Source organism: Lepisosteus oculatus, chromosome 4, assembly GCF_040954835.1.
Source record: "Lepisosteus oculatus isolate fLepOcu1 chromosome 4, fLepOcu1.hap2, whole genome shotgun sequence".
In the NCBI taxonomy this organism is placed as follows: Eukaryota; Metazoa; Chordata; class Actinopteri; order Semionotiformes; family Lepisosteidae; genus Lepisosteus; species Lepisosteus oculatus.
The window spans coordinates 38,631,666-38,656,447 of record NC_090699.1 but is presented as its reverse complement, the minus strand read 5'-3'; the positions used below and the strand labels follow the sequence as shown (position 1 = coordinate 38,656,447).

Genomic DNA, 24,782 nt, shown 5'->3' with positions numbered 1-24,782 from the left:
CAAGCCATACGTAAAGATCATAGCCCTTCCCCGTTTTCAGTAAGCCTTCCTACGTTACTGCCGTAGCAAACCAGCGCTAAATAAATTTAGCAGCAGTTGACCCGTGAGTGACGACACAGCATTTCCCATCCAGGTCGCTGCGCAAGGCTTCCGCTTTCTACGTACCATTCGTAAAAAAAATATGTTTTCATGCACAAGATTTAGACAAGATTGCGTAACCTTATCTCTAGAATCACAAAGCCGGGTTCACACGTGGCAATTACTTTGTGCTGAAAGTGGACGTCGCCAGCAAGTGTTGTGCTGAGTGCGGGCCGCTGAGCGTGTTGGTGTTTCAAGTTATTATCCGTTTGATTCTTGGTGCCGATTGTGTCCACAATTAAATTGAATTGTGTATTATTACTGGAATTGTTTGTGGACGAAATAATCGAAAAATGAATTCATAATCTGATTATAAGGTTGTTGTAAAATGTTTTAAGTCGGTATTTATAATAAAAGGTTATAGTACAGCAAATACGTTTTTGCTTGTATTACCATGATTTACATTCTAGTATCAATTGCATGCAGCTTCTTAATTACGTTTTGTCTTTATTATTTATTCGCTTGGTTGACACTCTTTTCGAGACTGATTTCCACAGACAAGAACAGTAATAATACAATAGCACGATTCAAGCTTTCAAAATATATATATATTTAATGTCATCCGTTGGCTGATTCTCACAGTGGAGAATGTTTGGATGCCGTGAAGCTGGTTACAGTCAATAACTATTACCATGTCAAATAAAAAGAAAGAATCAACATGGCTTAGTGCCGTGTTGTATAGGGTAAGTACAAAAGAGAAAAAGAATCACTTCTAGTTCAATACAAAAGTACAAATATAGGTCATTTTCTGTCTAAAAACAGTTTGTTTACTTTTATACAAGTATTGCAAAACCCAAAAGAGCAGTTGCAGCCTCATATAAGTGCACCATTGAGGTTATAGACATGATGTGATGAGTAAAGAGTGACCAACGTTTAGTGTAGTGCTTGTGTAGGTAAGGAGTCCAGGGATTGCTGGTGTTACCTGGGCAGAGTGCCATGTAAGAAGATCCAGAGTGTGTCAGGCTTTGTAGAGAATTGGGATTTTCACCATGCACAACCCATTACCCATCAAATACTCAATATCAAAGCTTGATGTTCGTGTCTTGGTTAAGGCCCTCTATAAACTGGAAGTACTCAGCATGTATGGCATTTTTGGGTCATTTCTAACCTTCCAACAGCTGAATATTATACCTGAAACTTGAAGCTCATCTGTTCTATTGCTGTTGTAAGGGTGGGTTGTGATTACTTGGAGAACAAATGTTGTTTGCCCCTGACAATATAACACTCAGCTGCAGAGTCTGCATGTCTTACATTTTGCAAAACAGACTTGCACACTTTATATACTATTGCATTGCAGTAATGTTAATCAGGAGAAGAGACCTGTTTGAATATCCTTCTTATAAATCAAATAAAGGGCTTTAGATTAAGGTACAAAAAAGTGTTTTCTTGTAATATTTTTTATGGCTAGTAATGTAATATGTTTTTTGGTTCCCTGATGTAAGACTGATATGTTCATTACCCATTTGGCTACCTGATGCCTCTTTCTGGAGTCAGTATATGAATTATTTACACTTGCTTGCAAGCCCACACAGGCATAATGGCAGAAGAAAGCTTGCAGACAGATGTGCAAAACAAGGACCTGAAGTGTCCAGTTTGCTTGGATTTTTATACAGACCCTGTCCAGCTGGCTTGCGGACACAACTTCTGCCAGACGTGCATCAGGACTGTCTGGGACTGCGATATCTCGGAGACGGGTCCATTTTTTTGCCCCGAGTGCCAGTTTTTTGGGATGTCAGAGATTCCCTGGAGATCAACATGAGGCTTCAGAAAGAGGTGCAGGAGTTTGGCACAAGGAATCCTGCCGTTCGGGATCTTCCCCCAGCAGCTCCAATAATCCCGTGTGACCACTGCATCGACGCCAATTTGGTGGCTGTGAAAACGTGCTTGACCTGTGATGCTTCTCTCTGTGCTGCCCATCTCGAACTGCATTTGAATAAAGCAGCGTTTCTGGGGCACACCATCATCAAGGTGACAGGCAACCCGTTTTCCTTGAAGTGTGCAGAGCACCGCGAGGAGCTGAAACTTTATTGTCAGGAGGATGGAATCAGTGTGTGCTCTCTGTGCGTTGTGATAGGGTCTCACAAGAATCATCGAGTAGTGACGTCCCAGGAGGCCTGTACAGAGATGAAGGTAAAGGAATCATGTTATCAATAACAAGGTGAAAAGGATGTGCTTTTTCATTTTTATAACTGTTTTTTTTTCAGTCACATGTTCTGAATGCCTGTGGTCCAAAAACTAGTGGCCAAAACATTGTTAGCATCTGAAATTCAACAAAGCGTCCATTTGAAGCCACTAGATGGCACCGTGTCGTAGGTTTCAATATGACTACTTTAGATATATTAGTAAGGAGAAAATAGTCTGTGGCGTAGAATGCCAATAATGCTGGGGAAAAAAAGATTTATTCACATGGTATGGCATAATTTATATATGATGCTATATGATGCTCTCCCAGAAATCGGTCTTCACTGTGTAAATGTTCAACGTGGAATATTTTTAACATTCAAAGTAAGTACCTTATCCCCAGAGAAAATGGACAATTACTTTCATAGTTTTACAAATGTCTTTTTATCAGTTAAATGTAGTTTTCATACAGTAATGTTAAATTGAATCATTTTATGTAGGTCTGTTGTAATATTTGTGCAGTTTTACTTAGTCTGTTTAATAATGTTAGCCAGATAAAATGGTAGTTTTTAAATTGAAAAGGTCATTGTGCAACTGGGTTTTCATGATACTTCTCTGAAGGTGATACAACTAAATATTTGCTTCCAAGATTATCTGTAGCTTTATTAAGTAGTTCTAGGACTATTACATGCATTGTTATAATGTCTGAAAATCTGCAACCAGTACCCTTTATTGCAAATAATATTCCCCTCTCCCGTGTCAGAAAATCATGGAGGAGAATATAAACAAGCTGATGGAGATGTGCCAGCTTGCTGAAGAGACAATGAGGGGAATGGATTCTTTGTTCAGTGAAGTCTCAGTGAGTAATGCATGAACAGCTCCACTTATTCTGTTCTAAATTATTGATTCACCTTCTGTCAGAGACAAAACAACCTATAAGTAGTTCATATCAAAGGTTCCTTCAAGGTGAATATCACCTTTCAGATGTGGTGTAAGTCAGGGAAGCAGGAAAGATCTTCAGGAAGCTAACATGACAAATTTATCCTTTGATACAACTAGTCCTTCACAAATAAAACTACTAAAATGCATTTAGACAATATAATGTCCTTAACTGATGGCCAATATAATATTTAGATAAATGTTACTTCCCCAGTAAATAACTTACTGTGTATACTATCTAAAATGCTACTAGGATTGTTAGTTGATTTTGTGCCCAATAGATATTATAGGGAGTCACAAGAATCTTGTTCTGTTCCACAACTGTTACAGCAACGTGCAACCTCAATCAAAGAACGTATCTGTGGAAAGTACAGGAGGTTGAAGATGCTGATTGAAGAGGATGAAGATCTGATAATGAGGATTTTGGAATCAGAAGAGCGGTATTCTCTGAAGTGGCTGCTGTCTAAGAAGGAAGCTCTCGAATGTCAGATTAATGAGATGGATGCAATAGTGAACACCAGCACGTCTCTCATTCAGGAGGAAGATGGACTGGCATTCCTTCAGGTAAATGCTGATGCCTTCAGTCTACTTTGTGTATCATTTTGTTATATCAGAACATTTTTAGGTCATAACTAGTTTTTTTAGATGTAGGTCTTAACAGAAGCCTTCTTTAGTTTATGTACAGAGCTTTTCAGTGTGTTCCTGTAACTGTGTAGTGGTGTCAGGGCTGAACTCTGATTTACCTAGTTGGTGTTATATCTTCTGAAATTGAACAGCTTTTGTTCATTCAGGCCCCAGAAATGTTGTGTTTTCATTATTACACCAGAAGATGGCAGCAAAGGTATATAACCTGCAGGATAAACTACAAATGTTCAATATCCATACACTTTGCTTTTTCCCTGTTTTCTCATAAGGACACACTTAAAATTAAAATGTGGTTAAAAAAACGTATTCAGGTCTTGTCATAATAAATGTTTGATTTTAAAAAGAGAACTGCTAATAAGTGTGGTAAAACACTTATGAGCTACGTTTATTTTAGAAGAAGCTCTTCGTTAGAAGAGCCTTTACTTAACTGGTTCCATTCTTTACACCTATGCTCCTACTATACTTTGTACCACCATCCACGGTCTCCTCTGTGTGTTTTATCTTGTGTATTTTGGATTTATTGTTGTCATTCTGTAAAGCACTTTGAGAAGCCACCTTTAAAGGCGCTATGTAAAATAGAGTTTATTATTATTATGCAAGTTTCACTAGAGATGCCTGTTGCCTGTGCACCGATTTAAAAAGGTTTGCAAATGAAATCAGTAGTAAATGTCAGTTCTTTGAAGCCTTCAAGCTGTTTCTTTTATTGGCTTGTACCATTTCTGTGCCCAGGCATTAAAAATTTAACGGAATTCAGTGAATAATCTATATCCAATAATTCAGGTGGGTAGCTGCATCAGCATGCGTAGGCTGCAAAGGAACAAGTAATAGGTTTATTCCATGCTGAAAAGAGAAGAAATAAAACACAGTTTCACAGCGTATATCCAATAATTAATTATTTATAGTTGCATGAAAGATATAGTCCCTGTGTACCATTTTGAAAGTGCTTTTACAGTCAGTAGTGTACCCTCAACAAGGTTTTGAACAAACTGCATTAAAACAGTAGTGTTATTTTAATAATTTAAAATGCATTAGAAATGGTGTGCAAAGCTGCGGAAAGGCTTTGTTTCGTATGATTATACAGAAGCTTACTTTAAAAAAAGTCTTAAACTTAATTAAGTATTATTGATCTGGTCTCAAAACCACAGTTAGCTATTCTCTTAGACTAGTTTACCTAAAATACCTTTTAGATTTTCACTTTCAACAAAGTTCAGAGTGAGTTTTAAAATAGCTTTATTTTTAATTTCTCCTTAGTATTAAAATTAAGTGATCAGCATCATTTCACTTAGGAAATTAGTTCCAATTGGCTGAGAAATTCTTTTTGTTTTCTCCTCAAAGTCATTACAACTTTCAGAAATGCTCTGGATGAGTCATTTTATTTTACTATCAACAACCTATAGTATGAGAAGGCTCCTAAAGCTTTTGCTCATTAACCTGATACATTGCTTTGCTTTTTTCATTTTAATTGAAGATTTATGGAGTTTTCAATGCTTTTTTGCAGCAATGTTATGCAGTGCCTATCTGTGTTAATAAAATATTGACCTATCTTGCAGCATGTCAAAACTCATGGACTTGGGTAAGTAATATTGCCCTGGTTAAAAAACAATACTTCCCATAAATGCAAATTAAATGAGATTACCATATGTGAGATTTCTCTTTACGGTATGTCCTTTCCTGTTGAAAGGAAAACACCCGTGCTTCCTTTATGCTGTACAGAAAAAGACCAAGTGGAAATGGCAAAGTTTAAAACAACAGAAAAGTTAGTGGAAAAATTATTCATGGTTGTTTCATGTCACCTTCCAAGAATGTGGTCAAGTAAGTAGAGGACCATGTCAAGTTCTCTCTCTGTATATCTGTGACATACTTCAGTCATATGGTTTCCATTAGGGGAATATGGGTACCAGGTGGAAAAAGATCCATCACATTTGTTTGTGAACATGTGACCTAACAGGAAGGATAGACTGACTGTTGATTTGTGAGGCACGAAGAAATCTGCATGTTTTTTTTTTTACATAAAAGGGTTTTCATAAACCACCAAAATAGAAGTGGCTTACTTTCAAAAGCACTTGTAATTTTCTAGAAAATATTCATCTAATAGGTATGGCATGGTGGCACAGTGGTTAGCATAGCTACCTCATAGCCCTGGGGCCCTAAGTTCATTTCCTACAAAGGACTGGCATCCCATCTAGACTACAAATGTCTCTAGGACACTGAGATATCTTCCTTTTTTGAGTATCTGTGTATATGAATCTCAGATAAACATGGGTGAAATGATCAGATTTTAATTTCCATGTTTCCAGTGCATATCCTGATTTTTGCTTTTCCTTCTCTAGATTTCAGAGATGTCACTTTTAACCCTGATACAGCGCATACTAAGCTCGAGGTTTCTCACGACAAACTGGAAGTCTGTTGGAGCAAACTTCCCTTTCCACAGGGTGAGAATTCAGAGAGGTTTGATTCCCAGTACAGTGTTCTGGCTGAAAACAAACTCTCAGATGGACAGCATTACTGGGAGGTCATACTGTAGTTCAAGAGAAACCATATTGGCTGATTGGAGTAGCTTATGGCTCAATCCCAAGGAAAGGGGGAAAAGGTTTTAACTCGACCAATTTAGGGATGAACAAGGTGTCGTGGTGTATTTACCACAGCAATGGACAGTACTTGGCCTGCCATGATTCCCAGGAGACCCCTGTGCCATTTCAGGAGAGAGTGGAAAAGCTAGGCATCTCGGTAGACTTCAGCAATCAAGTCCTGTCCTTTTACAATGCTGACACTTTGTCTTTGCTCCATTCCTTCTCAGTTCAGTACTTGGAAGCAGTTTATCCTGTATTCAACCCTTGTATAGACATTAATAACAAAAATTGCCAGCCTCTCATCCTGTTTCATCTCAAGGATCGATCTTAAAGATGGAAAGCCTCGAAGGAGGCTCCTGACTAGGAAAAAAAAAAACAGAAGGCAATAATAGTTGCTATACATATGACCCATTAAAGAACACATGTTTGAGCCTATGTTGTATATATTCTGGAAATTATTTATAGTTTTCATTTAATCCTTTATTAGTGTCTGGAAAAGGCATCTGTCATCTCTTCTGACTCACCTTGAAGGACTATACATGGCAAGAGCGTTTTGTTATCAAAAACTGACAAATAAATCCTAACACAACAGGCATTCATCCAGCCCACACTCATTTTGCTTTGAGAAACTGACATTCTCTCGGCTTCAGCTGAAGAAATGTACAGGATGCACACATAATCCACACAGTGTCCTCCTTGTAACATGAAGGGCTGTTAGTATTCCCAGTAACCTCAATTCATGGGTTCTGTCTACTTTTTTGTACAAGTGTTAGCTTTCTTTTAACATTTTTAAAAGGTTTCTTTCTTCTTTGTGGTGTTGTATTTCATTTTACAAAATTACAAAAAGGACTCCTACAGTATATCTGTTCTGTGAACTTGCCCTTAGTTTTCTTAATTTTACTACAGTATGTAAACTTCAAGGCTTATGAACACTTGAGTTGTGAACCAAACATAATTGTTCTTCAAAACCAGTTTATTCAAGTTCTGTACATATTTGCAGAAATCAGTACTTAATTTCATTAAGCCAATAGCCAGAGAAGTGTGTGTTTGTGGTGCAGTTTCTTAGGGAGATATACCTCCATATATTATGGTATACAGCACTACAGTGCCTTGCGAAAGTATTCGGCCCCCTTGAACTTTTCAACCTTTTGCCACATTTCAGGCTTCAAACATAAAGATATTAATTTTTTATTTTATGTGAAGAATCACCAACAAGTGGGACACAATTGTGAAGTGGAACGAAACCTATTGGATTTTTGAAACTTTTTTAACTAATAAAAAAATGAAAAGTGGGGCGTGCAAAATTATTCGGCCCCCTTGCGTTAATACTTTGTAGAGCCACTTTTTGCTGCGATTACAGCTGCAAGTCGCTTGGGGTATGTCTCTATCAGTTTTGCACATCGAGAGACTGAAATTCTTGCCCATTCTTCCTTGCAAAACAGCTCGAGCTCAGTGAGGTTGGATGGAGAGCGTTTGTGAACAGCAGTTTTCAGCTCTTTCCACGGATTCTCGATTGGATTCAGGTCTGGACTTTGACTTGGCCATTCAAACACCTGGATACGTTTATTTGTGAACCATTCCTTTGTAGATTTTGCTGTATGTTTGGGATCATTGTCTTGTTGGAAGATAAATCTCCGTCCCAGTTTCAGGTCTTTTGCAGACTCCAACAGGTTTTCATCCAGAATGGTCCTGTATTTGGCTGCATCCATCTTCCCCTCAATTTTAACCATCTTCCCTGTCCCTGCTGAAGAAAAGCAGGCCCAAACCATGATGCTGCCACCACCATGTTTGACAGTGGGGGTGGTGTGTTGAGGGTGATGAGCTGTGTTGCTTTTACGCCAAACATATCGTTTTGCATTGTGGCCAAAAAGTTCGATTTTGGTTTCATCTGACCAGAGCACCTTCTTCCACATGTTTGGGGTGTCTCCCAGGTGGCTTGTGGCAAACTTTAGACGAGACTTTTTATGGATATCTTTGAGAAATGGCTTTCTTCTTGCCACTCTTCCATAAAGGCCAGATTTGTGCAGTGTAAGACTGATTGTTGTCCTATGGACAGACTCTCCCACCTCAGCTGTAGTTCTCTGCAGTTCATCCAGAGTGATCATGGGCCTCTTGGCTGCATCTCTGATCAGTCTTCTCCTTGTCTGAGCTGAAAGTTTAGAGGGACGGCCAGGTCTTGGTAGATTTGCAGTGGTCTGATACTCCTTCCATTTCAAGATGATCGCTTGCACAGTGCTCCTTGGGATGTTTGAAGCTTGGGAAATCTTTTTGTATCCAAATCCAGGTTTAAACTTCTCCACAACAGTATTACGGACCTGCCTGGTGTGTTCCTTGGTCTTCATGATGCTCTCTGCGCTTTCAACAGAACCTTGAGACTATCACAGAGCAGGTGCATTTATACAGAGACTTGATTACACACAGGTGGATTCTATTTATCACCATCAGTCATTTAGGACAACATTGGATCATTCAGAGATCCTTGCTGAACTTCTGGAGTGAGTTTGCTGCACTGAAAGTAAAGGGGCCGAATAATTTTGCACGCCCCACTTTTCATTTTTTTATTAGTTAAAAAAGTTTCAAAAATCCAATAGATTTCGTTCCACTTCACAATTGTGTCCCACTTGTTGGTGATTCTTCACATAAAATAAAAAATTTATATCTTTATGTTTGAAGCCTGAAATGTGGCAAAAGGTTGAAAAGTTCAAGGGGGCCGAATACTTTCACAAGGCACTGTATCTTCATGATTTCATGACTTCATGACAAATGCTTTGTCTTATGCTTGACTGTCTTCAAGAAGTTTTATTTTTGTGAACAATTTATTTTATTTCTGCTTTATTCAAATACAAAACATTATTTTCTCAAACCTTGAAGCGTGTAAGAGTTTTGTTTAAAATCCTAGCTGTGATCCAGAAAAGAAGTGTACCCAGACAATACCTTTCTATATGGGTGTATAGGTAGTACTATTACGTACATAAGAGCTTCATTATAATTTTTAAAATAAAAAGCATCTCAATGAATAAGCTTATACTCAGGCCCATATTTTGCTGAATTTCTCTTTTTATAGAGCCTTTACTGATATTATCACCAGCAAAATAAGTTGAATTTGACCGTTCTGTATGTGTCACGGACGTCCAAAGGGACTAACCGTGGGGAGCAGGAGAGCGGAAAAAGACCCATATGCGTGGTGGCGAGACGGGAAAAAGGCCCGGGCTCATTAGTGCAAAGAGTTCAGGAATGCCGTATAGAAACCTATGCCCTCAGGGAGCGGACGTGGGGCGCCCTGGTGCTAGGCGGGTCTCAGGACATCCGAACCTCAATGCTGAGCGAGGACAGAGTGCAAGACCCGGAAATATATAGCCCAAGGGAAAGAGAGGGACAGGAAGGACAGCAGACCGGAAACTAGGGACAGGACAGAGAAGGAGCACCCCCTGGCTGCAGAGGGCGTGACAGTATGTGCCAAGTTAACAAAAACAGGAAAAAAAATGCCTGATACAAATGGTATAATTCGTGTGATAAAAAGTAAGCTTGAGCTTTTTTGATATGCATTGCACCCTGACTGCAATTGGTTATCATGATTCCTTTGGAAAGTATTGCTTAGTTTTCCACAGAAAGCATACTTGCCAGATGAGACAAAGTTCTGAAAGCATGCTTGAGCAAATCCAGCACTTGGTGTCTGAGAACAGCACAGTGTTATCTTTTCTTTCTTGTTAAAACTATAGGCACTGACAGAAGCATCTGCCTGAAATTAAAGAACTGATATGGGCTTCATTACATTTGATGTTCAGTCTGCGCATGTATCTTACAACCTAACCATATAAATTTGAAATAATTCAGTATGGAACAAATGCATCTATAGTTTTACTATCACCCGTGACACTGATGAAAAGTTACCATCCTAGTATGGGGGAAATTATGCATACATTTACACTTGTAAGTTAAAAAAAAATGCAGGAATTTTATTGTGAGCTGAGCAAGGAAAAATGAAAGAAACTATTGGAGGTTCACTATTCCCAAAATCTCAATTTATTTAGGGGGTATCCTTCCTTCAATAAACTTGCAGATCATTTGCATAATACTTGAACTGGAACATCCTATTTTTAAGTGATTGATAATGTCTTCTCTAATTTCCTAAATATGTTTTTAACATAAGAATAGCACATTTTCTACAAAACAGCACCTTCATTGATTCAATCTGGGTCTTTATTAAGATTAATTAACAATTAATCTTACAACTCTCTCAAGTAACGTCAATGCCTCAACCAGTACTTGCCCCAAGAACAGGGGCTACATGCCCCAGATGCTATGGGCCATTGTGCTAGTCAACCATGAGCAGGATTCCCCAAGCTGTAGCACACAATTGATTCAGCATTGCTGTGAATAGGTACAGGATGAACTAGCCAGGATTAGTGAATCAGCAACGCCGGTGACTTCTAGTGTGACTTGCATTAATGTCAGTGGGAGATCCATTTCTCCCCTCTTTATGTCACTGCACAGCTTGAAGTATGACCAGAAGGTGAATGGCTCAACAGGAAGGTAGAATGGAGGAGTCTATCTGCACTTACTTGTTTTTTTGTGCTGTGATTCCAAAGTTAGGTATGCAATTAAATTTTTAAAAATGTGAAAAGTACAGTCACTGCCTCCACCTGCTTCCATGAGAATAATATAGGCTCACAGCTTACAGGTGGGAGAAGACATAGTTAAAGAATTACAACCAAAATATTTTTATTTGGACTATTGTTCTAAAAAAATTGATACATTTGTGGAAAGTTAAGATTATGTACATCTTCCCATAGGTCAATACCATAGGAAATATTATGTAGAAGACAGTAGTCTAAAAATTCCATCTTAACATTACTGTCAGGCCACCAGCCATATCACCCTGCAGCTCTGAACTGGTTACCCACTGAAGATAAGCAGGGTTGATCCTGGTCAGTACCTAGATGTAGACCTCCTGGGAAGCTATAAATGCTGCTGGAAGTGGTGTTATTGGGACCAGTGGGAGTGCCCATCCTGTGGTCTGTGTGGGTCCTAATGTCCCATTATAGTGGCAGGGACAATATACTGTAGTGGATGCTGTCTTTCAGATGAGATGTTAAACCGAGGTCCTGACTCTCAGTGGTCATTAAAGATCCCCGGGCATTTCTTGATAAGAGTTGGGAGTTATATCCAGGCCAAATTCCCCCCCTTGGCCTTTACTGTGGCCTCCAAATTGTCCCCATGTATGATTGGCTTGCAGTTGCCCTGGGATGGACTGGCGCCCCGTCCCAGGTGTACCCTGCCTTGAGCTCGTTGCTTGCCAGGTAGGCTCCGGCTTCCTGCGACACCGTATTGGTATAAAGCGGTTTGGCAGAGGAAGTGACATGACCATTACTGTCCATTTGCTCTTATAATTTCTTGAAACAAATGACATTGTGTGTGTGTGTGCCACATGTTTTCCAGTTACTATCTCTGCTGCACATGTTTTGTGTTTCATGTTTTTTTTTACTTTCATCATGTGTGTTCAATCATCGATGATGATTGCACTGTAGTTTGAGACTTCATTGTAGACTTAATTTTGAAGTAAAAATATCACTTTTAGAATTTCTCTTCTTATCATTTGTATCTCAAACAGAAACAGAAAATCAAGTTGCCTTTCTACTATTCACTTGCACTACAGCGGGGACTTGAAAGGGGGGAGGGGTTCTTGTATTTGTAACCTAATGAGCTATGCATTTGTAATGGGTATTTAGCTAACCACATGTGCTGGAAACCCTCTGGTGATTCCATTTTCTAACAACGATAATAAACTGAGGCAGCTGGCCTGAATGAGAGTTCAACAACCTACAGTATAGGTAATACAACCTATTGTACAATACTAAAGTTGGAGTCAAAGAGGATATAGTGGAAAACTGTGTTGAATAAAATTCAGTATGGGGGGAAAAAGACCAAACTATTTCTCAAGTAATCGTCATTTTATTGCTTTTTTGTTACTGTATCCCAACGTGTACTCACAGAATCCATTGATCCTGCAAAATCTGTGACATTTGAACACCAAAGGACCTTACACACTCAAAAACTTGGGACTGTAGTCCTTACACCTAACTGGTAGAGTTTCTTCTGGAATCTTTTTTTTTCCTTTCGATGCTACGGTATCTTCCCAGCAACATCACAAAATACTCCGAGCATATTTGCTTGACTACGGAAGGATCCCTGAAAACACCCTCCTGTAGGATTTTCTTGTGGGAGTGCTTTTCCGTACACCGCTCAAAACTGGAGACTGTGATGGGGTTTCTGTTGATAATACACTCCTTGGCTTCTACAGAGGTGCCTGGTGGTTTTACTCCTGTGTAACAAGCTGTCTCAACCCCCTGCAAGATGTGAGATATAATTGATGTAATAATCCATCACCGTTTTTCTCCTTTACATTGTGGTGCTGAAGACATAGTCTTCCTTTTTGTTGCCACAGGCAATCCCTTGTGATCTCCTCATAGATGTAATTGCTGCTTCAAGTATTGAACAATAAAACCTTTTGCTGTGTAAAGTATTCCCAATTTAAGGGATGACAGGATTTAATTTAATAATTAAATGTAGTATATATCTGAGAAATTTGAAAATGGACAGAAAACATCTTTTTTGTTGCTCAAGAAGCAACGAGGGACATTTTTCTCAGGAGACACGAGGATATATTTGTAGTGAACTTTATCTTTGAGTGTCAGCTTCATTTATTATTTTTGAGGCAGTGTATAGACATCCACTAACATGTGAATTATTGAATCCAAAACTGTCATGGCTGTCACAAGCAGAGCATTCAAATGTTTACTGTTCAAAAGTGTATGCTAGATTTTTGTCCAGTGCTCCAATCTTAGATTTTTTAGCTATATACTGTAGTACTTGACTGAATTTTGAATACCAGCACAGAATTCACTTATAAGCACTATTTTTCTGACACTTATTTGCTTAATAGGTACATACTGTATTCAGTTTTTCCATGTCTTGTGTGAGCCATCACCAGTATTGCTGCTTAAGTTTGAAATGATAAGTTGCTATTGAAGAAACTTCTTGCAAGACCACTCCAACGATCTGAAAACACAAATCACAGCCAATCTAGATATCCAAGATATATGTGGGATAAAGACATTAACCACGCCAAATTAGTAATAGCTATTTAATGATAAAGAGTTTTCTGGAAATAATGAGTCGGTGATACTAAAAGACAACATCAAAAAGAGAAGACATAAATACCAAGTTACCATAAATGCAACTCACATTTAAATATGATGGCAAGGAAACAACAAGGGCAAACAGCACAGCTGGTAGAAATCATTCCCATCAGTGCGTCAACCAAACAAAAATGTGCCCTTCAGACCAGCGTGTGTTGTAGGAGTCTTTTCATCAAGCAGTTTACTACTTCACACGTTAGGTACAGTATAGCGCTTAATTGTTACAGGCCGGCATGCTCTTCTAAAGGACCAAAATAGCCCATTGTGTGCGTTTTCTCTTTTCTGGTATGGAAACATATTGCCTTGGCAACTGATTTTTGACAGATTAATTAAAAGGGTATGCACTCTGAAATAATGAATCAAAGAAAAAGGAAGAAATCGTCGGAAGCTGTGCAGAGTTTTTCCAGAGGGAGGCAGTACAAAGGGGGAAGGATTGAATTTATATCTACAGTACTCTGAATTACATATTTGCAGCTTAGGGATATCCACAGAGGAGCACATTGTTTGCTATATTTAGGAGAGATTTCAGTCTAGATGGAAAGAAAATATCCTTCAAACCCATTTCCAGGGGCCTTCAATCCATACAATACGCTCATTCTTCAAAGACTATTAGTGCTCTTTTGCCTTTTATTTCCTCTTCTGTCTACATATATCATGGGAAGAAAAATCCACACTTACACAGAAATACAGTAAATGTCCACTGACCATCATTTTTTCCACTCTCTGCCAAAGGCTCTCTGAAGTGCATATGTGACTTTTTTGCCACTCTTCTTTCCCTTACATCAAAGCAAATTAAAACTATTTTACTGGCCATGGGGTTTCCATTATCACCACCATCCCTAATGAACACAGTGATGTAAGAAACACGAATATCCAGGCAAGTGATGTTTGTATCTGATTTGTTCCTACCAGAAGGAGGATAGGTGATCCCCTTCTTCCTATATGTCGTTTGGTCAAGTGAGTGCTATCAAAGAAACAGCTTCAAATATAAAGGCAAGTGTTATTCAGTCATATAAAACAACCCTATTGGGAAAATATTGTAAAATCAAAAATATGTGTTGTTGTACACTCACTGTGCGAAGTCCATCACTTTCTGTGATGCATTTCTGTGAGTTCATCCCTATAGTTGTTTCTTTCTCAGGATTAAAATGCTTCTGTTCCTTTAAGCCAGAGAAACTTTTTTGGTCTTTGTATGTTGTTCTTATGATACTTTTTTTCCCAAAATAATAAAGATTTAAGGTTTTGCTCCAGAAAATTGTTTTTAATATTATACTATAATAATATTATACTATAATTATAATATATTTTTTGGTGAGGCAAACTGTAATGAGACAAATAAATAAATTGCTTTTGTTCTGTGCAATATGAAAAATGTGGTATGTCTTAGAGGAGCAGCTTAATTTAGTAGGAGGGAATCACCTGGTTATCTTAACTATGCATCATAAGTATTTATTTTTTCCTTTATTTGACCAATTATCATGTAGAACTCTCTGCATGAATTAGAGATAAGTATCCAAACACAGCTTCAGGGATTGATCACGTGGGACCTACACTCACAAACCAGTCTATTTAAGGTAAATTTTCAATATTATTTTTGTTACAGTGTACAGTATGTCAGGATGGTATATGACCGAATGAGACAATGCTCTTATGAGCAATTAGCAGAGAGAGTGACATTCCACATGAGGGAAAGGAGTAGATGTGATAGGATCTGTGTGTGATGGGTCACACCTCTTAGCTAATTGTGAGGTTTATTAGAGCAGCCAAGAGAGTAGTTTTATTCTGTGTCTAAATTCAGCCGGAAAGAAAAGGGTGGTTGTGAGTTTGTGAGTCTCACTCCCACCAATGATCTGAGCCTCACAGTGCCTTCTTTCTTACCAAAAACTCACACATTGAAATCTACCTCTACTTTACATGTCAAAAAGCTCACTCGCCATAATTTCTATCCTTTTATTTCATTCTGTTGATGTATGTTTTTGCACATCTGATGTTGTTTTTACACATTACCTGTTACCTTTTTGTTGTTTTGCACATTGCCTGTTGTTGTTTTTGCACACTGCCTGTTGTCTCTGTCTTTCTTTTATTATACAATTGTATAGAGCTAGCTAAATAGCACTTCGTTATACCATATACCTGTATATGAGTATAATGACAATAAACTTGAACTTGAACTTGGGTGTACTGTAGGATACTTTAAGTAGGGCTTGGGTGCAGTAGGTAAGAATGCTACAGTAATCCAGCTAACTGCTTCATTAAAGGAAAAATACAATGCCTATATAGATCTGTACCTTAACTTCTAGTGTTAAGCAATACTATCTTCTGTCACAAGACCATCTGGTCTCATGCAGTAACTGTTGCAAGACATGCTGTCCATCAAGATGCTTTCAAACCATGAATTTCACAATAAAGGTGGTTTACTAGCTGGGCATGATCTCGGCTTACAGTGACTCAGCTCACTGTGTAGTGCACTTTAGTTGAGACAGCAGTTTGCCCATTTTTAGGCAAAAAATATTCTTCTTTAAGTCTCACTCAATGGGTGACCCTTTAGGTGACCCTTTAGGTGTTGCAATTTTGGTAAAGCTCGCTTTTGTAAGTAACCAAGCTAAGTTGTTTACAGGAGAGCAATCAGTTTTGATCAACATGCCTAACAATGATTTGTAACATCAGTTTCTATTAGGTTATTAACATGCCATTATCGTCCTGGCACACAACAATGCATTTTGAAATTTTGGCTGTGATGTTAGTAAGATATGTGACTCAGTGTTGAATGACTATTAATTAGGGAAATGAGTTCTAACTCTTCTTGGCTTGCACAACTGATGTTTTAGTCCTGCTGTGCATGGTACAGTGCTGCTGAGATTGTGTTCTCTGTGTTGTGTATGCTGTTGTCAAATGCATATAGTCTCTTTACCAGAGGTGTTCACTTTTGCTGCATCTCTAGAGTTCTGCCTCACTCTAGTCGTGAGTGGAGCTGAAAAATGATTGATGCTGGGGAAGGTGCCTGCATTTATATTTAGCTGTGCACAGAGGAGTTCTGTGCCTCACAGTATACCTCACACAAAACTCACAGAGAAGTCACAACATGGTGATAAACAGGTCACCAGCCGTTGGCATCTCCTGCTGGGAATACTGTAACAAAACATCCATAATAACTAAAGGAAAGAGGATGGGTAGGCAGGGGACAGCTTCTAATGTTGATCTGGGCTTAAACACCTGAAAAAGATAAATGCAGAATAAGGTTTGATATCAACATGCCTGATCACCTAAAGCATCCTGGGCTTTGTTTGAAAATGATTACTCTGGTAGAATATAAAGGTGATAGGAGGTCTAAATGAAACTTTGAAGCCATGAGCAAAGGGTAGAAAAAAACAGAAAAGGTGAGGTTTTTATTATTTTATGATTTAATATGTAAATGTTATGGTCTTCAGACGCTTGATAATTTTACCACCTTCCTATAAATAGGAGTCGTTTTGAATACATTAAAGTACCATGTTCTGTCTACAGTGATTAGATTCTTCATAATGTAAAATGACTGTATACAGATGAAGTAGTGCTAGTAAAGTGTGATTTTAAATAGAAATGTTGACATTTTACACATGAATGTATACACAGCCACCCTCAATAGTAGCATTTAATGATAGAAAGTGCTATTTTATAAAAAATATAGTATGTTTCATTTTTGAGAGCTGATGAATGAAACAAGTTGTTGAACTCCAAATTCGCTTTTTTTTTCTTTTTTTTCCTGTATCTTACTCTTCAACAATGCATGCACAGGAGAGCCAAATACTTTAGGAACTGAAAGAGCTGATTTTGCAAATGCTGGAACTTCTTAAGAAACATCCTGAATTCAGTTAAGTCGATTTTCTTTTAGAAAAGGCTTTCATTTTGAGTTAGCACATTCTTATACTATATGAACTATAAAACATTCTATATATAACGAGTATGTTTCAGTACATAACCTATATAGTATACTATACAAGTCTTATTGGGTATATACTGAAATCTAAGGGCAGATTCAAGAAAAAAAACATTAAGAAATAGTTACGTTCATTATATAATTTTTGGCTGGGGTTCTATTTGCCAAGATATTTATGAGAAAGTCATGCATGGCATGAATATCAAGGTCCAGTCAAGCAGGTACCTCTACACAAGTGATGACTAACTGATGTGTCCATTGTCAGTTTGAGCACAAACAAACAGCATAGACACAGCTGCTGGACACAGACCTCCAGGATATTCTTCCACTTAATCTGTAAAGCAACTGCCTGTTAATAAAGTGCTTTGATTATACAGATTCATGCTCTTACCAAAGTCATCATACAGGTGCAGCTGGTTTGATAACATGTAATAAAGTGGAGTTATGCACTATATGGTATATCTAAAAGCATTATGATGCTGAAAGATTAAGGGATTACATATACGCAGATGTTGCTGTAAAAACAGGTGTGATGTTTTTTCCTTTTAAAGAACTCGGCAAGCTCACAGTGATTTCTCCTGTATGCACATGTTCTACCATTACCAAACGGGATACAGAACCATTCTGTGCCAATATCCAAGGGAATGATGCAGTCATGTTGATTCATGATGTTACCATAGAAATGGCATCTGAGTAGTACTGAATCATCTGATTACTGTTTTCAATTTACAGCTACCACATTGTACAGTACTATCACTCAGATGGTCCTTCCCTAGGTTATCACAGATAGCTGTTTTTGTCAATCAAGGGTATTTCCTTTCAGGTGACAGTCTGTTGGAGTCAAGTGATGATGGACAGATGGGCCCTGAATGTCCTAGTATTGTGGGGCTAAGACAGTCCAGTATTTGACTGTTATGGTAAGTATCCCCTTGAAACATAATTGCCTTAAACTCTCACATGATGTGAGGTCTAGCTTTTTGGCATGTTTGAGGAGGTGCTGTGTGTCTCAGACCTCGTATGTTGTGAAGTGACTCTGATTGAGTCCTGGCAGGGGTAGACCTGCCACACCAGCGTTTTAACATTGGTGTTTTTATGCTAAATGAGCTTTCCCAAATATACAGTATATGGTGTAGCCTCACTTTTTTACATTTTATAAAAAGTTGGAAAAAGATGTGAGCTCCAATGCTCGGTACAGGTGTAATTCTTCATAAAACCTCACGTAAGTGTTTTTTTTTCTTAATGTGGTAATCTGTGGAATTAAATGTTACGTTCTATGTTTCTGGTTTAGTGAATTAAATTATTCTCCACAAGAATTTGTGGTCTTGCTCTTTCCCCTTTTCCCTTACATTACACTGAAGAATAATGTACATTTAAAATGACACATTAGATTGCAATTAAAAATATTCTACATGGTTCTTGAGGCCCTGTTGTTTCTACAGAGCAAAAACTGTTAACTGTCAAGTTTATAATTTGTAGTTGAAGGTTTGGGGAATATTCAACTTTACAAGATGAGTGGATCTTATGAGCCAAATTCCAGCTTTAGCTATTTTGCTTCAACAGGTGTATCCTATGCAGAGGAAAATATATGAAAGCATATTGAACATACATTTTGCAACATTAAACGTTTTGAAAATATACTAGAACACATTGTTCACTGCATCCATTTATAATAAACTACTTCAAGCCCTGATGGCATTCTACCAATAGTTCTCAATGAAATCTGGGGTTTTATGTGCAGTATATTGTCCTTAAGGACAGTTATTTGTTATCAATAGGCTATTAATCAACTAAGACAGAGGTAACGGGTGGCATGGTGCACAGTGGTTAGCATTGCTGCCTGCTCGCACCCTTTAGCCCTGGGTTCAATTCATTGGGTGCTATCAGACCCCATTGCTAACTGGGAAAGGCTCTGAATTGGATGAACAGTTACTTAAAAAGAGATGCGATAATGATGACAGAGGTAATAGCCAGTGCCTGGAAAATTGCTCTAGTGTCCATCCATAAAAAGGTGATGAAATTTATATAATTAAATAATGATGTTGTCTTTGGCATAGTGAGGTAAAACATAATAGTGGGCAGCTAATAGAAATGAAGATGAGAGAAGTCTGGAAACTATAATGCCCAGAACCCTTAGCTTCCAACAGAGGAAATTAGTCAAAGCTGAGCAAATCAGCAATTAGCAGAGGTATAAAAGGCACACCTGACAAGAGCTGAGGGGAAGAAACATGTGAACTGAAAAGGAGTATGGTAACACAAGACGTTTTCTTTCTCCTTTTCAAAAATAAAAAGAGTCCTTTAAGAATAACTTGAGAAGTTGATTTGGAAGAAAACCTGCAATGGATTTTGACCCCGGGCTGAGAAAGACAACACTGGTAATTGTTTATTTTGAGACTAAATTTAAACTTTTACATACTCATAACCAGCTTAGCTATTTGGCTGCAGGTAGGAGACCTGAAGGAACAGAATGTATGAGTACTTAAATCAAGAAAAAGTTAAGCTTTTTTTTCATGTGCCCCATTTAGTTTATAACTTATTAATGAAGTGTTAGAAACCAGAAGCTTTAAGTTATTCAGGTGTTGGTGTTTTGCAATGTTAACTTAAGGTCTTAACTGGGTAAAGTAGTAGTGATGAGCACACAATGTGGTACATTTAGATTTTCGTGAGGCTTTAATAAAGTTCTCAAGTTACAGTGGAATTCATAGCATGTGTTGCTACTGCTTCACAGTGTTGTTGTAGTATTGCACATTTCTTCATAATTGTAATCTAGGCAGGATGGGCTATGATATTTGCTGCTCCTTCCTCTGCTGGCAATTGGGTAGAATTTGGTTAAGTTCCTAATTAATGGATGGATGTATTTAACTTGCATCTCAAAATCTTTACATAATATATGCATTTCCTTGGTCTTGCCACCATCTATTTTACCAACTGGATATAATTACAACACCTAACCGATTAAACTTACTAGGTTTTGTTATGCATTGAGTTGATCACATCATTGTGGTAATCATGTGGTTTGACCTTCAGAAATTTTTTTCCCCTTCATCTCCAAACAATAGAAGGGCTAATGTACCTCACTTTCTTTGTCATAATGAAAGTGATAACTCTTTGAATTTCTAAAGCTCCATAAACATAACCACATATGTATGAAACATGTGATGGGCATGTATGTATTCTGTGACAGGATATTGATGAATGAGGGAAGTGAAGTTACTGTCTGTAAATGTGGGTCAATGAGTGGTTAATAAAAGCAATTATTTTAATTTGAAGTTGCTATAGATGAAAGTCTACTGGTGTATCTTAATATTCAATATGTTTTTGCACCTTTAGTGAAAGAGCATGGTCAATTGTTAATTTTATTGATATATTGGAGGTGGATAATACTGCATTTTAAAATGGGCTGCTGGTGCCGTTTACAAATTGCTTAACTCCTGTTATTAAATCACCTTCAGAGGGTGAATTAAGACTACAGAGTAAGAAAAACTGGATGTCTTGGCACTGTTTATGAACTGAGCTTTACTCATGTATTTAAAAAAAAATCACCTTCCGAGTGTGGGTAAAAGACTACAGAACAAGAAAACTGGAGTTGTCTGCACAGCAAATGGGGTATTCAGAGGGGAGATTCACTCAAGAACTGCAGATTGCTCACAGAACAGACGCATGCATTAGGGACACAAATGGAGGAGGAGCTATCAGCAAACATCCCTACCCCCTTGCTTCCAAGCTCTTATAAAAGAAAGCACAGAGATGGATAGGTTCTTCTGGGAAATACCAGATAAACGGTGAACAGACTGAGTCAGGCTGAGAGGGGGCACTGATGGCTACAGAGAGAGGTAGGACAAGAACAGTATTAAACTGTATATTTACAAGACTAAGTGACGCATAGGGAACAGAGAATGCAGTTTGAGAGCAAACACTCTGGTTTGAATTGATTGTGTGTCCACTTACTGCCACTCACTGGGAGAAGGTTTTGTTGCATGCAAGCAGAAAACTGTTTCTAGGAAAGTTAGAACCGTGTGCTGGATGTTGTATTCTATTGCACAGATAAGACAAATAATCCCTTGTTGAGCTTTAATGAATTAGTTTAACATTAGCGGGCTAACAAAGAAAGTTTCATGGTGGACTTTTCATCTGTCCTTTTGATGTCCCCTTAAAAAGCCTTTTCTTTCACACTCTGAGGTTTTTGTGGGTGGATTAAAAAAAATTATTTAGCTTTAGAGTTCAATGCCTTTCCATGAATCTGGTCTATTGTTTTCTCGGTTGAGATCACCTGTTCTTTTAGTGCAAGTGAGCAGTTAAGAGCTGCCGTGCTTCCAAAAGACATCCTGTTAATTCCATGCACTGCTCTGTGACTGGGTGTGCATCTTAAGAATGTTATTTACACATTTCTGGCATTTGAACTCCCACAACTGCTCATCTTCTTAATCAGCACAGAAATAAGATAAACCAGACTTTTTTTAAAAAGTTTTATTACAAACCTTCTCTTGGAATCAATCCTCTTGATTTGTTAGATGGCAAAAAGATTGTTTTTGAGAGAGGAATTACTTTTTTGGTCCTAAAGTGACATTAAATAAACTTTATCGAAGGTTCTCTAGGGATTTTGGTTGGCTGGCTCCCTCTGAGTGTTTAAACGTTAATGTGCTGAGACGTTTTCTAAACAATTCATCGCCAGTGGGCTTGTCATAGAGAGACTTTTGTTTATTGTTTAATTGATGCTGTTGGAGTTGAACGCGGGCTCAGAACTGATTGGATTGTGAAGACTTGAGCAACCAGATATGTGCCTCAGACTCCAAGACTGATATGTTATTGTAAAAGATAAATCTGTGTTCTGTAAATGCTGCAGACAAGACAAAAACTTGTCAATTTAAATAGCAAGCATACAATTACCTGCCAGTATAATAAACATGGATTCATAATGAAGTGTTTAGAGGTATTGAGGAAACAAAAAATTAGCACATATTGACAACCATATTGGCATTATGTTAGCTATCTAGAGTAAGAAGAGAAAAAGTAGTTTTGGCACATTTCTGCATTCTGAATTTGAAAATATTTACAACAAATCTGGTCATTATTAAAGAAACTTTTTTAATGTTGAAATGCAAAATATTTTGTACTTGTCTGAACTGTGCAGCTATAGAAATCATATAATCGTTAAAACACATTCAAGATGAAGATTACTGTTTTCTTTTTAAAGCAGACAATTTGAGATGTGGTGGAGAACATGAAGGAGGTTGATATGAAACGGAACAAGGGCTGACTATTTTTAAGATCAAGCACTGATGGTAGTTTAAAGTAAACCAACTGAAGCATTTTTATTTCATTTTAAGTTTAGTATGATTGTGCAATTCCTAAAGGAGTATTTAATTGGTAACTCAGGACACCAGTGCTGATAAATTGTCTGACAATGTGTTCAAAATTTGTAGCAGCTCACCCTTGTTACCTTGAACAGGCTTTCCCTTGTTTCCGCTATTTCTCATAGAATAAATGACTCTGTCATTTTCTCTTCTTCATTTGGTTGTCTGCTGTACTGTTGCCATAACTAAGAAAGCAGAGATTCCTGTTACCCTCTCAAGTGAAAGTATCTACATCCCCATAGTGCCCTGTTTTTTTTTTTTAAGCAATGGTGTTTAAGATGCACCTTGGCAACAAAACTTCCTGCAGTTCTGGGACAATAGTACTTATGTTCTTGGTCTAGTCATATGCCCTTTGAGGAAGTCTGCCCTGTGATATATATAGAATTAGGAGGCCATTCCCTTTTGTAGAGGGTGAATGCAAGTAAAGTTCATTGTTGTCTTAACAGTGGCCATTTAGCAGATTTTGAGAGCACTCATCACAAACAGTCTTGGAATACGTATTCTACTACATTAAAATAAGTCACTTACATTTGCTGTATAATATAGCATTTTTAAATTTAAGTACTGCCCATATTGTTAGTCTACATTATGTTAGGTACTATACAAATACAACTGTTTATGACATCCTGCAGCTACAATAGCTTTGAGACTCTGTGGAAAGGATGTGGGGTCTCTTTCTCAGGATGTTTAATTTATAGTTTCCACTTCTGTGGTTTGAGACTCTTTGCTACAAAACCACGTAGTACTGTTTTTATGAATATTTTGTCCATTTATCTTTGATGTGGTTGTTCAACTAACTTACAAAGGTGTGACAAAGTCATATGTATTTTGATGTTAATGATATGAGGTTTATAACCTGGGATTTCATTTTGGTTCCTGTTTCTCGCTGTTTCTACATCTTTGAATGGACAGTTGGGGAATATTTCATCTCACATTAGTGGGTAGATTATAACAAAAGACTTAACCTTGAACAGAGTAATAGTTGATTCTTTTTACATCCTTCCCAACACTATGTAATTGTTCATATTACTCTTGTATCCTGGGTGGCACACCTTCTTTTGTCTGTAATGTTTGAAATAAAAAGCATTTTCTTTAGAAATCCCATGAATGCTTTCATGGGGTGTTTAAAAAAAAAAAAGCACAATAAACACGAGTACAGATATAAACTTGTATGTCCAGAAGCTGAAGTCCCAATAATTATTCTAAGAGGCCATTCATTCAGTATCACATTTCAATGTTAATCGTTTTACAGTATATACTTGGGGACATATAACATTATTCTATATCTTTTGTATCTGTGGTCTTACAAGATGCATTTGAATCATAGCACTGTAAATCTTAGATATTGGAACCCGGAGATGACAAATTTATCAAAGCTAATAATCTGTTCAATTATGTAAATATTCAGAAAATTGAATAGGCTAACAGAAGGAGAGCCAGGCTTGAGCTATGTTTTGCTAAAGTAATTATTTAGCTGTTTAGAAAATAATGTTCTTATTTGCAAAGCCAAAGCACCCAGAACATTCTAACTTTAAAACAGTCAATGTAATGTTGCATATTTGTATTGTCATGGCCCAGAGATAAGACAAAAACAATCAACTTTTAATCAACTAGTTTTTAACTTGATGATTTAACCCGTAATGACATAAGATAACTTTTCACATAATTATTCGTATGATTGTTTCTTTCTTAATGGCAGCAATGCACTTTTGTAAGTTGTTGTATTTATATTTGAAACCTTTTCCTTTCCTTCACATTTTGCTGCATAAGGATTAAACTTTTGAAGAGACTTCTCCTTCATAGCTAGTGGATTTCGTAGCAAAACATGCCTGTCATCCATTTTTAAATGTAATGTTTTTTGCAATAAAACTGTAGAGGAGATTTGCTTTTTCTTTTGTAAAAC

General features: G+C 37.6%; 1 protein-coding gene across 5 annotated transcripts in view; it reads left to right on the top strand.

The window, feature by feature from the left end:
- Positions 1-79: 79 nt before the first annotated feature.
- The window catches only part of entpd1 (ectonucleoside triphosphate diphosphohydrolase 1), a 58,359-nt gene continuing 33,656 nt past the window's right edge, over positions 80-24,782 (top strand). Inside the window, exons 1-5 of one of the 5 annotated variants that reach the window (XM_069189198.1) lie at positions 80-2,268; positions 3,023-3,118; positions 3,529-3,762; positions 5,342-5,416; positions 6,174-7,537. In XM_069189198.1, the coding sequence (XP_069045299.1) occupies positions 1,636-2,268; positions 3,023-3,118; positions 3,529-3,762; positions 5,342-5,416; positions 6,174-6,440 (1,305 nt within the window). In that variant the 5' untranslated portion in view covers positions 80-1,635 and the 3' untranslated portion in view covers positions 6,441-7,537. Of the gene's footprint in view, positions 2,269-3,022; positions 3,119-3,528; positions 3,763-5,341; positions 5,417-6,173; positions 7,538-19,880; positions 19,901-21,248; positions 21,359-24,782 lie in introns of those variants that run through there. The other 4 variants (XM_015347434.2, XM_015347606.2, XM_015347609.2 and 1 more) reach the window with 4 other exon arrangements.